Source organism: Hirundo rustica, chromosome 7 (genome assembly GCF_015227805.2).
Source record: "Hirundo rustica isolate bHirRus1 chromosome 7, bHirRus1.pri.v3, whole genome shotgun sequence".
In the NCBI taxonomy this organism is placed as follows: Eukaryota; Metazoa; Chordata; class Aves; order Passeriformes; family Hirundinidae; genus Hirundo; species Hirundo rustica.
The window spans coordinates 9,340,198-9,356,145 of record NC_053456.1 but is presented as its reverse complement, the minus strand read 5'-3'; the positions used below and the strand labels follow the sequence as shown (position 1 = coordinate 9,356,145).

The 15,948-nt window shown below is 47.0% G+C and overlaps 1 protein-coding gene across 3 annotated transcripts in view; it reads right to left on the bottom strand.

Annotated features, from left to right (window-relative positions):
• SLC12A8 (solute carrier family 12 member 8) overlaps positions 1-15,948 on the bottom strand; it is a 50,602-nt gene that overhangs the window by 21,614 nt on the left and 13,040 nt on the right. For all 3 annotated transcript variants that reach the window (XM_040070187.2, XM_058421397.1, XM_040070189.2), the window contains exon 6: positions 2,762-2,875. In XM_040070187.2, the coding sequence (XP_039926121.1) occupies positions 2,762-2,875 (114 nt within the window). The remainder of the gene's footprint in view (positions 1-2,761; positions 2,876-15,948) is intronic.

Sequence of the window (15,948 nt, the reverse complement as noted above, 5' to 3'; positions counted from 1 at the left end):
CGGAGCCTTCAATGCCCATGATCTCCCATTTAGGCCAGCTCTAGATGGATGTTTTGGATCTCTTGGCTACTTCCCTATGATTAAATTATAAACTTAGGGGAATAAAGCCAGCTGCACTGCACATCCAGCTGAAATGGTTTAAAGAGGTTTTACCTGTTTAATGGTTTAAATGGTTTAAAACTATGGTTTTACCTATTGCACAGGTAGCAAACAGACCAGCCTCTGATTACCAGTGCTTAACCATAAAACTGGGGTAACTTCACTCTCATTGCTGAAGTTGTACCAACAAACAACAGAGGAACAGAGAGAACAACCTGATCTGGAGCAAAACAATCCAAGGAGGATGCTTGTAGGAGGCAGCATGATGCTACTGGAGTGCAAAAGTCTGGGATGACCATCCTATGCCCATCAGCTGAAGCATGTCCCCAGCTGCTCCTCCTGCCTGTTTGGTCCTGGCAAGGATCTCCCCACAGGTTCTGCTCTCCCTTCCTGAAGTGGCTGCCCCTCTTTGCTGTTACTGCTACCAGCCTGCTTTTCTGTTTCACTGCTGTGTCTGGCAGAAATGGGCAACTTACTCCCACTTTTCAGTATATCCCAGAGACCAAACGTAAACTGGCTGAATTCAGAAAGCCATCTCAGAGAGAGAGGAAGAAGCCTATCCTGAAGAGATCAAAATAGTTTCACTTCAAAGAGGAACATTTCATCTCAAAAGGCCCAAACAATTTGTTTCACAATTTCCGAAATATTCTTTTTAAAAACTTTGTTATCAAAATAGCATCTTAAACTGTCCGCTAGCATATGCTAAAAATTAAAAATAGTAAACACAACATCTAATAATTAAAGATAAACAGAACATTGCTGTGGGTCAAAGAACTGTTGCAAACTGGCTCAATGTAACCCCTCAAAGCTAAACATCATATTGTTTTGCTGAAATTCTCCCTAAATTTCTTGTTGTATCTTAAGGCAAAGGATTTTGCTTCCAGTGCTTCAGCCGGGTCCCTGTGGGAGTTCCAGCAGAGGTGGGTGCCACTGGGGGATGGTGGTGGGGAGGACCACAGGCTGCAGGGACAGCCTGGGAGCAGTGCCAACCTGTCCCTGTCATCCCTCAGTGCCACTTGCTCACCCTCTGCATCATGCTGCCTGCCCTGAGGCAGCAGCACTGGCAGCAGAGAAGTCTTGACTCTCATCCTACAAATTTCTTAATCAGACCACAAGCTCTTCCATGCAGAGCAGCAAACACAGCCCTGCATTTTATGAGGCTCCTGAACTCCACAGTGCTCTGAACAGCAGTGGCAGGAGTGATAGTGATGCTATCTGGTACCACTGGCACAGCTGCTCTGAAGGAATCATTTAAATCCTGTAAATAACCAAGCAATTAAAAAGAACACATGAAAAAGCTGTGTTAGCAACTGAAGAAATTATACATCGTCCCAAACTGCATTTTCAGAGAATGTTTGACATTACTGCTGGTATTACTACTGCTAACTAAACAGAGCAACAGGCTGCCAGGGCTTTAAACAAATTGTATCTATTAGCTTTGGCATTCTTCTTAGCAGCCAAGCATTAGCAGTGACAAAATTTAATATGGTTAATCATGGCAATTTTCTGCACAGTTTTTTCACAACTGTTCCTTCTTCTATAAAGCAAAAAACCTGCTTTCCTACACCAGCTCACAAGGAAGGTATTTTTCTCTTGGGGACTCACTTGGGCCTATCAAAAATGACAACAAAAAAGAGGGCAGAAGACGTCTTCTCAGTGGTGCCAATAGTTCAGGAAGGTGAATTTTCCAGGAGGAAGTCTACAGAGGCAATAGACAGCCTGATAAGGTGCGAGAGAGGATCTCAAAGAAAAATTTGAAGTCCTGCACTACGTGCACCTGACAAAGTGACTTCTGCTACCAGACCATTCCTCCAGTCCCATCTGTTTCACAAAACCCTTTGTCTCCTTGTACTGCAGCAACTCTGCAACTTCCAGTGAGTTGCTTAGAGCTAATCTTCTGAAAATTCACTCTGTAATCCAAGGATTCATCACTATGGAAACTGCTTATAACCAGTACTTTTTGTAGCTTAAATCACCCAGCATCCACAAAAGGTATTGTAACTTCAGCTGATAGTTACTGCATTCCCACTGGAGATTGTCAGTTCTGGAAAGTGGACATGAATCTTGCTGGTAATTTAAGGGAATGAATACCATGAAGGAATCCAGTTAAGCTCATAAATATGAGCTCTGCTGACATACCAGGATGAACCCGTGATGCCACACAGCGAGTGGCGGATCCATCATGGGCAATGGCACCAGCCCAGCTCAGTCACCTGCTAAGGTAAGGATGGAAAGTCCTCCTGTGCTCTTCACACTATCCCAGCGCAACAAAGTCATAAGGCTCATCTGATTGGAAAAATCATGATCAGCTCTTTTAAGTAGGCTTGATACCTTCTGCCCTGACAGCACTGGCCAAGATCAGTGTCTGAGCCTTGTCCTTGGCAGGGAAGGATTTACGGGACCACATCAACCCGCAGAGTTCACCAACAGTTTCTAACCACAGAGACAGAAGTGCACATTCAAGAGAACGAGACAGGAGTACAACATTTAATTTGAGATGCTGGAGGGAAGCCTGACCATTTGGATTGACCACTTGGGTCTGCTATGGCCGAGTGCAGTCCTGCTCGCTTTGCCTCGCAGCCCAGAGGAGCTCCCCTTGCTTCTGCTCATCTCCAGATGTTCCTGTGGAGGAAAAAAGGGTGAGGATGAAACTTAACCGTACCTGTGGCAGCTGGGAAAAACACTCCAAAAACAGTGAAGAAGGACTCCCCCTGGCTGTAGTCTGGCAGTGTGTTGTTGAACATCAGCTCTTGGGAGTAGCCGACGAAGCCATGCTCTGTGGAGACATGAAGGGCAAGAGGAGAACCTCAGGAACCTCCAGGGCTGCAGGAGCCCCTCCAGTGCCCTCAGCGACCTCCCCTCTCCAAACTCATGCACCTGCAGGGGCTGCTCCCAAGGTCCATCTGAAAGGATGGATGTCAGCTTCTATGGTGGAGGAGAAGGCAGAAACCAGGGTTGCCACTCGTACCCCATCCTTCTAAGGTCACACACACTCAAGTTTTACTTTCCAAACAAGCTGTACAGAAGACAGGGAGAGGGGAAAGCAATGGGTGCAATGTCATGTACCTGGTTTACTGGGTATGTAATGGAGGATCCTACTCCCTCACTGCACACTTCAGTGCAGTGGCTCAAATCCTTCCACAAACCTCAATTTGTTAGGAAGGGTTAAGCCTGACAGCTGGTGTGCAAGGCATTAATTAGGAAAGGTTTCAGATGCTTATAGACAGAACAGATAACTCACAAAAGCAGGTTGAGGAATTAATGGGTGTGACTATTAAATAAGAATTTAATTTTTAACAGGCAACACTGCTTTTTAATGGGGTATCCTCATCTATGGAAACATCTCCTCCCTGTCAGTAATCCAAATCCTCATGCCAGCTGGGGGTGGAAGGTGAGCAAAGTCAGTTCCTTTTTTTTTTTCTCCTGCCACTACAGTCTATTTCCACAAGACATATGACTCCAATAACTTGAATTTTCTCATTAGCAGGCAGGATGTTGGTTTATGGCTGCACAGGGTGACGGCCAGAAATTAAAAAAAAAGGCTCCATCAAAGCTGTCCCATGCCTCAAAGACAACATTAATGATGTTTGGGCAGTAGATTAAACCAGAACATTAAATCAGAGCTCTGAGCACACGACATATGCACTTAAAGTCTCAGAATATAACTAACCACAGAGCTTTGAAGTTTTCACAGAAAAACCCTATAGATAATCAAACGTTTCCTACTACATCTGCATCCATTGTGTTGCCCAAACATGGATGGAAACACGCTGGTAGAAGAGGTCTCCTGCTGCTAGGCTTTGTAAAAGCACTAGCTCTCTTCACTAGGAACAAGTCCCAGATGAGATTTACAGGGAACAAGCTCAGCGCAACACACTGACCTCTGGACCTCACAGATGTCTGCAGAAAGTGCAGTTTCTGGAGAAACAGAGGGGGAATTTGTGTAGGCTGTATGTTCTTATAAGTCCAGACCTGTGTGGCTTCACCCAGAACTGATGCTCATGACAGCACTGCACATGGTCTGCCTGCGGAGCTCCCACCAAACTGCTCAGGGCAAGTGTTGGTCCTTGGCCAAGGGACTTTTCACCAAGTATGTGCTCCTCATAGAAATGTTAATTTTTCATTTAAAAAGTGAACAAAATACTCATCTCACCCCACAAAGATCTGCAGACCTCCTCCAACCAGCAGAAGCATCAAATACATCTACGCCACTCGACAGAAGTTTGCTCCACTGATTCATAAAAATCTCCTGTGAAGCAAACTCTAGCCTCTCTTGACAGTTCACTCTCACATATTCCTATCATTAGGTTTTCCCTAATCACAAATTGTCCTTTTCACACCACTTGCCCAGTTTGTGGAGGTCTTCTGAAATCCTGACCCTCTCTGCCAGGCTGCTGCGAGCTCTTCCCAGCTGGAGGTCATCTTCAGATTGAATGTGCACATTCCCTTTTCCATCATCCAGGAAGTCAAGAAAAATGCCGAATAACATCAAACCAAAACCAGACTGTTGTAGAACCTCACCAGGCACAGAGTCCCACTTTGTAAGTAAATCATCTCCAGCTGGGGTCTTCAATGATGTTTTGGGGCTATATAATTCAAATTAGGCACTTTGGGTGCTTTCTGTTTCCTCCCTCGTACAAAAGCCAAGTGTACAGACCAGTGAACAACCAGACTACATTATCTGTGGTACCATTTTGGCCATTGTGTGGCCACACACTGACCATGAGTCCAATGTCTGACCTGCACCTGTGTGCATCTGACCTCTATCAATCTTAAGAAATTAAATTATCCCCTAGTGCTCCATTCGCTTGTGTGTTGTTCCCTTTCTTATTTTATTCCCCTAAGTGGAGATCCTCAGTGGAAGAGACAAAAGCCTGAAGCCATGTCAGATGTCACTGGAACCACAGAAAACAACAGCCATGGATTTGTTGAAAGAGCCACAGGATGTGCCTACAAATCTATCCCACTTCTGCTTCCTTTCCTCACAGCTCTGGCAGGTGAGAGGCCATTCCACATTTCCCTTGTATACAGAACCAGGAACCTTCTTGACTAATTAAAGAGAAGTTCATCCAAATGTTAGTTGTTGTTGCACCCTCATTTCTCACTCCATCACCTTCCTGTGAAGCAAACCTCACATCCTTTTTGATCAGACTAGGATCTGCAGTCACCATCAATTCAGGGGCACAAGAGCATGGGGCTGGGGACAGCATGCTGGGAGCATCTCCTGCCCGCGACCGGTGCAAGTCATCTGTGACCTTTCAGCTGTCATACTAATGCGACTAATTGTAGCTGATGGGGCAATTGGGCTGAAAATCATCCAAAACAAAACAGGAATCAGACACCGAGACCGATTGGCTAAACCAACAGAGCCCTGGGTCATTTGTTTGCAGAGTCAATTATCCACATCCCATTGAAAGTGCTCTTCAAAAGGACGAGCTTCGGAAGGAGGAGGGAAGGAAACGCGATAGGGTCTATATTTGGCACTCTGATCTTCAAACGAGGCAAGATCATTTTATATTTTTTTTTTTCTGTAAGGAGATCTTTTTCTCCGGCTTACTGCTGGGTACAAGATCCAAGCCAGATTCCTCCCTCCTTGCTCATTACAAAATATTTGTCTGAAAAATTTTGCTCTCAATCAATTTATGCAACCCCGCGGCCTCTAAATCCTGCCTTTAATGATCCTGCTCTCAGCTGGCTTGCACAGGGCTGGAGCTGAAGTGCTATAAACAATCTTCCCTCTGTCATGCTACAAGAAAAGAATCCGGTTCCTTCTCTGTGCCGTGTCAGCCTTATGGGAAATGCACAATAAAGAGCAGTAACAATTTATTTTCATCATTTGATACTCCATCAGTAGAAAGAAAATAATGCATTTCTCTAGTGGTTGAGCTGGTCTAAATGAACAACAGGGAAAAAATTACTTAGAGCAACATCTGAATTATTCCTGTGATTCTTCACAAATCAAGTCCTTCCAGTTGCTCTTACTAAAATGATGTCATAGACAGTAAAAGCCACCGAGCAAGTTTGAAATGGAAGAGATTTCAGGATGAGCATCCTCTGTTCACATGTGCAGGGGGACCACAGGAGGCTGTACACCAGCCTGATGTAGCCAGAGGAGGAGCAGGAAGATGGTCAAAACTCTGATGTCTTTCCAGCCATCACAGACACCTGGGAGGAGGCAACAGCTTTCATCTGGTTGCCACTGCTGCATCCTTTCTCTTCCCCAGTGGGTTTGGGCTTTTCTTGTACTTTCTCCCACCTCTCACCCTGTGGAGCAGCATGGAAGTGTGAGGTTTTTGGCACTCAGGACTCTCCTTATGAGGGCAGCCCCTCCATGGAGCCCAGGGTTCCAGAATGGGAACTCAAAGATGCTGGAGAAGGGGCTCAAGGCGAAGCTGTGGTTATACAGGGTCAGGTCATTATGCAACAGCACAGAGCACAGCAGCACTGCCAAGTTCCAGGCAACCTGGAGCTCATTACAGATTAGTTAAGCCTTGGCCAAATTCAATAAGCCTGTTCACAAGCTTAAGGTTAAGTAAAGCCTGGCACCGAGGCAGAGGCTAAATAGTGCAAAAATGGAAAACCACCTTAAGAAACAGCTCCCTGAAGACAGTCCCATATTGCACTCTGCTTGTGATTAGAGATTTTAATTACAAAGGTGAATGCTGAAGGCTTGAAATGGTGAGATTTTTTTCTTTTCCAAAATAAGTGAGCCCACACATTCCCTCCTGGAAGGTACTTGCTGAGATTTGCTTTCAGAGGAACAGCTGGAAGTGTTTGTCTTGCAGCACATTTCCCAGGTCTGACCTCAGCATTTTCAGGATCCTGTGTGATGTGTAAGGCATGGAGTGCCAAAGAATAATTGTATATCCTTGGCATAATTATCTCTGCTCTCTATCTTTTTCCCATTTCTTCTTCCACCACTAAACCCTTCTGGCATAAGTTCTGAAATCCAGTTGTTCGCCTTGGATGCCAGTCCAAGCGCACACCCAGAACGAGGTCCTGGTGTGGCTGCTGGAGATATCCAGGCACACCACTGTGGAAAAGACAGGAATGGTCCTCACAGCCTGGTCCCACAGCTGCCATCCTCATCTGAACACACACCTCTGCAGTAAGATAAATTTTCACTCCTCACCAAGCACACGCTTACATTTTCCTCCTCCAAACTCTTAGCTGAGGGTAAGGTACAAGCCCAGAACTTCTGAGCTGTTGACTCCTCCACAGGAAAGTCAAGGCTGGTGACTCTCAGAAGTTGTGGTCTATTAAATGACTGTTGGGGGTCCTAAACCAAACTAATTCCTACACAGGCTGGAGTGCTCTACAGAAGGGAAGGAGTGAAATTCTCCCCTGAAAAAGCCCCTGGAATAGAAATTCTTCTCTTGCCTACAGAATAAGCATTGCCCATCAGACTGGTGATGACCAAACTCCCCCAAACACACATGCTACCCATGGCTTACCACATGAGAGCAGCATCTTCACTTGCCAAGGAAAGTTAGGCACGCCTGGCTTAAATGAAATAAAATTTGGATGCCAAAGCACCACAGCAATAGGCTTTTCAGCATCTCGGTGTGTAATTGCAGATTTCACAGGATTAACCATCCACATAGGAACTGTGAATGTGCAGAGATGGGTACAAAGCCATGAATGTTGCCCAAACCCCAAGGACTTTATCTTTGTGTTCCCCCTTCACTCCATGCAAACGCTGAAATTTAACTTCAAGCAACAAACAGCACAGGATCATTTGATGCAACAGCTCTGAAAGATGCTGTGCACCAACACAGCCACGTTCTGGGTGGCTCTGGATTTCCTCAGTGAAGTGCTGGATTTGCCAGAAAATGACATGGGCCCAGCTGACCACAACCACAGCCCTGCAGTGCCGTACAGCACACCCAGCAATGAGCACTGAAAATGGGGCACCTCTCCAGTGGATTGACAAAACCAAAGAGGCATGAAGAGGACACCACGGTCAGAAGTAACACTTGAACCACCTATCCCAACAGAGTGAAAATTAAATCAATCAAAGCAGCGCAGTCACAAGCCTCCACGTCCCTCCATGCACACACCTGGCTTCCTGTGTTTGGGCTCCTTTAACACCAACATTAACAGTCACATTCCCAAGGTCTTCCAAGGCTGGGCTGGTTCTGTAGCTATGCCTTCACAACTGCCCAGCTCCAGCTCCCGAGGTCCTCACAATATTATTTCCCAGACAAGTCCAACACCACCACTGCTGATCCCAGGCACTGCCCTACTGCTGCCAGCCTGGTACAGGTCAGGTGCAGGCAGAAATGTATGAGAAAAATGTGGAAAGGTTGGGAAGGAAAACAGGCGGAGGGCAGTAATGCTGGAGATGGAGAGAGGACAGTGTGGTGGCTTTCCCATGCCACCAGTCCACTGCTCAACTTGCTGTGGGCTGATGCTTGATCTACAGGATGCACGAACAGATTTTCACCAGAAAGTCCCAGTTCTCCAAGAGAATGGTGAGGGAACTGATGAGTCATGGAAGCAGAAGGCGTTGAGCAGCAGAGCCACGCTGACAAGAACAGAGAATAAACACGACCTTTGCTGAACCTCTAAAGGAATACAAAAATGTTTTAACATTTTCCAGGACACCTCCTGCTTCACCTTTGGATAGACAGGTTTTGGCTGGAAGACTGGGAAGAAGCAGAAGGAAAGGAAAACAGCTGGAGGGGAGCAGAGCTTGAGGAGATGGGACAAACTGATGAGACTGATGCCCCTGTCTTCTGTCAGCTGCCGCTGGACTCGCCTACCCAGGGGACCACAGGCACCAAGCCCAGGTTGCCCTTTTCTGCAAACACCTGTGCTGTGTGAGTCAGCATGGAGCAGTGCACACTTCCTGCAAGCCAGGAGCACATCAGCTCCACGCTGGACTTGTGGGCAGCAGCACAGCTCCATAGCTGAGATGGGGCATGTGCAGCCCAGCCCGGATGGAGAACGGCAAACACAGGATCATTCCCTCTCTATATGTCACAAATGATGTCATGACTTTGCTTCATCTCAGTCCTCAGGGCCACATCCTGCCTCCTGGCAGCTCCCACAGTCTCAGTATTTCTGCTTTAAGAATCATCTTAAACTAGGCAAGAGAAAAAAACAGAGAGGAATTTTTGTGTTGAATATGTCCACGTCAATGATTATGCAGTGATAAAACGAAGCTATTACTCAATTAACACAGCAGCATGTGGCCACACTGACAGATCAGCGCACAAAGGCTCCAGAGCATCTGCCTGAGCTGCCAGGGCACTGAGAGATGCAGGATGTGGGAGCTCCTCAGTTCCTGCTCTACCCCACCCCAGCCCATGTTGCTGTTGGCAGCCCTTAGCAGAAAGGGCTGGGAAGAAGAGGAGGTAAGGATGCAAAGGGACTCAATTCCCTCTGTAATTTCATCCCTAAATGCCAGCTAAACACATTTGCTATCAAAAGAGCTCAGAGCAACCACAGAGCCCAAGCCACGGGGAGCAGAAGCAAAAGCAGCACCTCTGCCACTGCAGTGACCCCGTAAGTCAGGACCAGCTGAAAATTGCCACAGCCGGCATCACCCCATGCCTCTCAGCAAGTGACACCCTCAAAAGGGCCAAGCCACAGCTGAGCAGCTCAGGGTGGGGAGAGAAGGTCATTGCTATTTTTCCACTCGTGAACAAAAAAGCTCCTATTTTATCAGCAGCACTGTTTCATGAATCAGGACAAACACCACGCTTACGTTCCACGTTCGTCAGAGCTGCAAGTAGCAAAAAAAAAAAAGGCAGGTTTTAGTGGGAAAAAAAGTTTGGCAAGAGGGTGGTAGGGAGGAAGGATTACAGCAAATTTAAAGAAAGCAGGGAAGGAGTTTCCTTGCCCAATACTTTCTCGGCGCCCACAATAAAGCCAGCAAACCTAAAAAGAGAGAGTATGTACAGTCTGTAATTAAAGGAGCAAGAGCCACAGTTAAAACAATCTAAAAAGGCCAAGCCCTGAGAAAGGCAACTCGAATCCCTTATCTTTTGATGGAAAAGAATGTGCTCCCTGAGATTAATGACGTGTTTACCCAAAAGGAAATCGCCGCCCTTCTGAAGCAGCGAGTGTTTGTTCCTCCGCAGTCCCTGTTTTCTGCTCCAGAGCCGATCTCCCAAACCTCCTGTTTAAAGTCAACACACAATACGGCTTCCTGCTGCTGCGGGCTCCCGGGGATCCCGGCGTCAAGCCTCTCCCAAAAACCACCCTGCAGCGCACCTGTGCGTCCCCACCAACACCGGCAGAGACGAGCCGGGGTATTCAGATGTCACTTAGGGCAGGGGCAGCGCGGGGACGGGCGTCCCTGCCAGCGATGCGGCTGCAGGGCGGCGAATCAGCCCCTGCACCAACAGCGCTCCGCCGAGCGAAGGAGCCAGCGGGGAGACTGACAGCGCTGTCGAGGGAAAGCATCCCGGGAGACCTCGTCCGAAGCGGCTCGGGGCTTCAGCCTGCTGCAGGACGCTTCTTGGAAAGAGGTTTGACATCGGGCGGTGCAATCAATGGTCTGCGGTGCTAGAGGAGGCGTGGGGGGACACGGCATCTCTGCAATGAATACCCTCAAGGCGAGCAAGAAAGACTCCAGCGCCCATCTGTTTGAGGAAACCCGAAAAACAAAAAAAAAACCAACCCTGCTCGGGGTCATCATCCCTTTGCATATTTATCCTCTTTGGTAACTGCACCCCCATCTCCTCGTGGAGCATCCCAGCCATGAGAGCCACCAGACCAGGAGCACCTCCTCTCCCTAAAGCCAAAGGACCTGCAGTACTGGGTGCTGGCCAACAGCTAAAAATAGCAAAAAAGGCAGAATAAACAAAGGGAGCTGCTTAAATCTGCCTGCGATGTTTGTCTTTAGCTAATGGAGCAATTTTCATTGGCAGGACGCTGTCACCCCTCTCAGATCAGGAGGCAGCCTGCGCTCCCCCCAGACTCCCTCCAGCCACACACATCTCCTGCGGGACTGGACGGGGTGGGAGGAAATGCTAATTGCTGCCCAACCCCCCATGCGCCTGCTTTATCTCTGCCTCAGCTTCTCGGGAAAGTGGAAAACCACTAACGCACACAGGAGCACGCTCAGAGCCTGCACGGGCAGCTCCTCATCACAAAAGCACCGCTTAAATAAAGGAAAAGTTTGGAAGTAGCTAGTAGAGCCGTTTGGCACTTACTCTGTTTCTACAGGTTGGTGGGGTTTAATAATTTTTTCAAAAAAAAAAGCCAAAAAAATTAATATTTTCTGCAGTTAGAAACTCTGAAATTGTGGTTAGGAGAAAAAAAGTAAGCTATTTTAACACAGGTGTTTCAACTTTTTAAATTCTTCTTATGTTTTGCATTATTTAATGCTAGAGCACTACACTTGCTGTAATATATAAATCTTCCCATCACTATTTGATTTTTTTGATGTGGTATTTTCAGCCTGGCTTGTTCAGTGGTATTCATACCAGCTGGTGAAAATTATTTTATTCATTGCAAAGGGGACAAGAAGTACAGTGTCCCTTGCTCCATCCTTCTTCTAGGAAAATAGTTTTCATCAATGGGGAATCATTGTCCATTAGAGAATGGTATTTCTTGGAATTCAAGCCTAGATGTCCAGCTGTGGGAGGCTCTGAAGAACTTCTCCAGTGAAAAGCCCTAGGCTTGAGAGATCAGAATTTAGGCTGAGTCAAGGCACAACAATTGGAGGAAAATGAGTGGCAGTTCAGTGATGATGACAGAAATTCTTTGGACTCGTTGGCGTGACCTCCCCTCCATCTCAGAGCTAGTCCATGTATTGTTTGGGACAAAGCCCAATCCATGCTGATCAAATCCCCATCTTTCAAAGGAAAGATGATACAACTTAATCCACCAGATCCTGCCATGAGTCTCCTGCCATCTTCATGACTACAGCATCCCATATTCCCAGCTTCCCATAATAAAATGTGGATATATTATCCATAGGACAGTGGTACTTCAAAAGAAAACTATTCCTTTTGTTCACTTTTTGATTTTGTGTCTAAAATGACAGCTTGTTTTTATTTTTGGGGAGGTTTTCATTATCCTCAGTACACAACACATACACAGCTACAGATTTAAATCCACCTTCAGAATGCAAACCAAACCAAACAACATTTGATTTTGGAAAAGCTGAGCAAGATCTTGTCACCTAAAAGGATTTTTTTTGTTGTTTGCTTGTTTGAAACTATTAATTGAATTCTGTGTAAGTCATAGAATACATTTTCCCTACAAAAATCAATTTTTCAATGGATGCAATTCAAGTAAAAAAGCAAACAAAGAAACAAACAAACAAAAAACCAAAAACCCAAACCAAACAAAAAAAAAACCCACCAGAAATAATCACTGAGCCACCATCCAGGTTAGTGGAGGTACAACCAGGATAAAAGCCCTTACTTACAGACAAAAAAGGCCAAAAATCGTTAACACAAGCCAGGAGAGAAGATGAACGGTAGATAAGGACCTATTTCCCACACACAGTTTTCTCTTTAGCCTAGGAGAGGAATGCAAACTAGAAGTGAAGTGGCTGAAAGAAGAATCTAATATCTAGAAATTATCTTAATAAATTAAAACCCTAAATAAGGAAAGCTGATTCAGGGCACAGCTGAACCGTGACTGGATTTAAACACAGGGGGAATGAAAAAAAGAGAAGGTAAAATATCTCCATCATTTGAAAACTATTATATTGTGGCACACACACACACACACACACAAAATAAATTTAAAAAAAAAAAAAATCAATGCAATTAAATAAAGTTGTCCCATCTAAACACAGCAAAAAAGGGAAGAGAGGGAGGGACCGTGGGATGATATATATATGTCTTCCTCAAACCAGTCAGTTTTCCTAGTTCTCTAGTATTAAACAAGTTGCTGCTGAAGGGGAGCCTGCACAGGAGGTTTGATGGGAGGAATGGATGGGGAAAGCCCTCATGAAGGCAAAGTCTAGCAGGGAGCAAAGCCAGCCAAGGTATTTCAGGATTTATTTACAAGTCCCGTGTACATCAGGAACTCTATTACCTACTGAGCAAGTTTAAACCTGTGACAACCTCAGCAAACCCTCTCCTGGCTCCAGGAACGGACCTGGGCCAGCCAGTCCCTGACAGCACCACTCAGTGGCACATTTTTGGGGTTCAGGGGAGGCCAGGACCCTCCTCATCCTCAGCAGAGAGCTGCTCGCTCCCACGGCCGCTCACAAGGAGCAGCCCAGAGAAGAGAAGACTGAGGAAGAGCACCAGAGGTCTTCCAAGTGAGGCGGTTTAATGCAAAAAGGAAGGACTCCAGATCGTGCCAAGTCCTCCAGAGACCCAAACCACTGGGTTTAGGCTGCGGGAAGAGGGGCTTAGCCTGGCATAGCTGTGACTAGAGCAGGGTTCCCCAAGGACGCAGCAAAAGATCCATGACTGGAAAGTTTTAGGAGCAGATTGGATGCACATAGCATCCATCCCCAGTGCAGCCCAGTAGGTGCAGGAGGGCGGGAGCCGCAGACCCTGAGCCCTCCTCCCCTCTTTACCCACCTCCTGGGAGATGCCTCGGGGCGGTAGGCTCGGGAATCCCGCCTGGTCCCGGCAGAGCGGGGACAGGGATGCCAGTCCCAGCCCCGGGGTGCAGCAGCTGTGCTGACACCTGAGCACCTGCCGGCAATCGAGACTGCTGCTCCTCAGCGCAGTCCTGCCGCTGGATGTCCTCCAGCAAGGAAACAACGTGAAAACCTACCTACAAACAGGGCGGCAGAGTTACATCTCAACCTAACTGCTTTGGGTTTTAGTTCTAAATAAACTGCTTTAAATACCTACTTCAGACAACCTGGACAGAGTGGTGCAGCTTTCCTCTCACTATCTAAATAAGGCCTCTAACAATGTTATCACTTTCCAAAACACATCTGTCCCGCAGCTCCTAGCCCAGACAATTGGCAGGTAACCAGTTAATAAATGTCTTCGCCAGACCGTTGAATAGGCTGGCCCCGACTCAAGAGTGATGTCAGGGCCATTCAATGCACTATAATTGGAAAAACCTGGGAAAAGCAACCCCATGTTTTTTAATAAATAAAGAGTGTATTAGCAGCCTCCTGCATTTTTTTCACCACGGTGTGTACCTTGTTCAGTAGCAAAGTAGGATTTTTTTTTTTTTTTTTTTTTTCTGCTGCCGCTTGCACGGTGATTTCTACTTGGGATTTGATGCCAGTTTCCAGATGTGTCTCAGGCCAGGAAGTCAGCAATCAGCCTGGATAAAGCCTCTGGGATTTGCTGCAGATCATCTTCTGACACACACATCCTTCCTGCACCCTCTCTTATGATATTGGGGCACACCCCTTGTGCCCAAAAATAAAACAACCCAGAGCCAAGCAGAAGCCCCTGATTAGGATGCTTTGATCACTTTCATATTCAATCTGTGGGAATATTTTTAATTAATTCAGTCCATCGAAGCCCCAGAGGTGGCATTTGAGGGATCTTTACAACACCAGAGTGTCTATACATAAATCATTTCAACAATTGCAGGTTCCCTGTCTGCTGGAGCAGCTCCAGGCAAAACTCATCTCCCACAGATCCTCACTGGTGGTACCCACAGGACAGCATCAGAGGGGGATGAATCCTCCAAAGCACTTGCCCAAAGAGGAATAAATGAAGATGATAAATGAGTTTCCTGGGCTCTGTGTGAGCAGCTTTGGGAAGCTGAAACCCAAGCGCGTGACATGAAGGATGTGGTTTGCACGGAAAATAATCCCAAGCAGAAGCACCCTGACAGCAGTATGCTTTCAAACCTCTCTGCATCCCTGAGAAATGGACTACTCGGATTTCCCAGCCTGAGGAGAGGGGTTTAGCCCCACGCAGCCAAGCTCCACGCTCACCCCAGCCACGTGGTACCATCCACTGCAGGACAGGGGAACCCCGGCCCAAGGGGACACAATTACCGAACTGCTAACAAGATAATTTATTTTTCCTGCCCACCGGGCATTTAAGAGGCTGTTGTTGGGCCCCTTTTGCTCAGGTTGTGATTCCTTTCATCTCCCCATCAAAGCACAATCGAATTAACACCAGCCCTCCTCCCCCGTGAGCTCCCACAGCCTCTCTGCTTTCACAGGGCACCTGGGAGCCGCTGCCAAAACAGGAAAGCAGGCGCCTAATTGAAAGGGAGTATTTGGGAGTCACCCTACACAAAAATTAGCAGAGATATGCTAGGAAAATAAAATAGTGGGCATTAATGGACGGCTTATCTTCTTTTTTTCCGTGACTCTAATGTTCAGGACGTGAAAAGGGCAAAAAGTTTCACATACTGTTCTGAGGAGCTGGTCAGGGAGAGGAGCATCCTCTCATCTACTCTCACTGCTCCTCCCAAAATAACTTAGGCTGATTTTGAGGTAAGGACCTCCGTGATTAAAATGCAGAGATACACAAGCCAAAACAACCCCGCATAAATACTATGAGAATTTGTAGCAAGTGCTGGGTCTCAGTGATGGGTTGAAAAGTCGAGTGCTGACTGATTTCAATTCACCTGTGTTAGGTTTGCTAAAAACACTAACCTGTGCCTAGGGAGAAAGGGGACAGGGGTGTCTCCTGTCTGAAGGAAGGAGCTCGGGGGTCTCTCTTTCTGGAGGAGGGACTGAATTTTGGGGTGAGTGGCCAGAGACAGCTCAATGAGGATGGTTTTCAGACAGAACAGGGAGCCCCTCTCCTCGCTACCCACCCTTGGCAGAGATCCCAGCCTGGAACTATGACCAAGCCCCAGGGGAAGTGCCAGCTGAAGCCAAGGGAGGATTTAGGATTAACTCCAAAAAATCAGCGAGTCCCACCCCACCCTGCAGGCGGCCCGTGGAAAGGAGCAAAGGCCCTGGGGGCCAGGCAGAGGGACAGGGTAGCCTGGTAG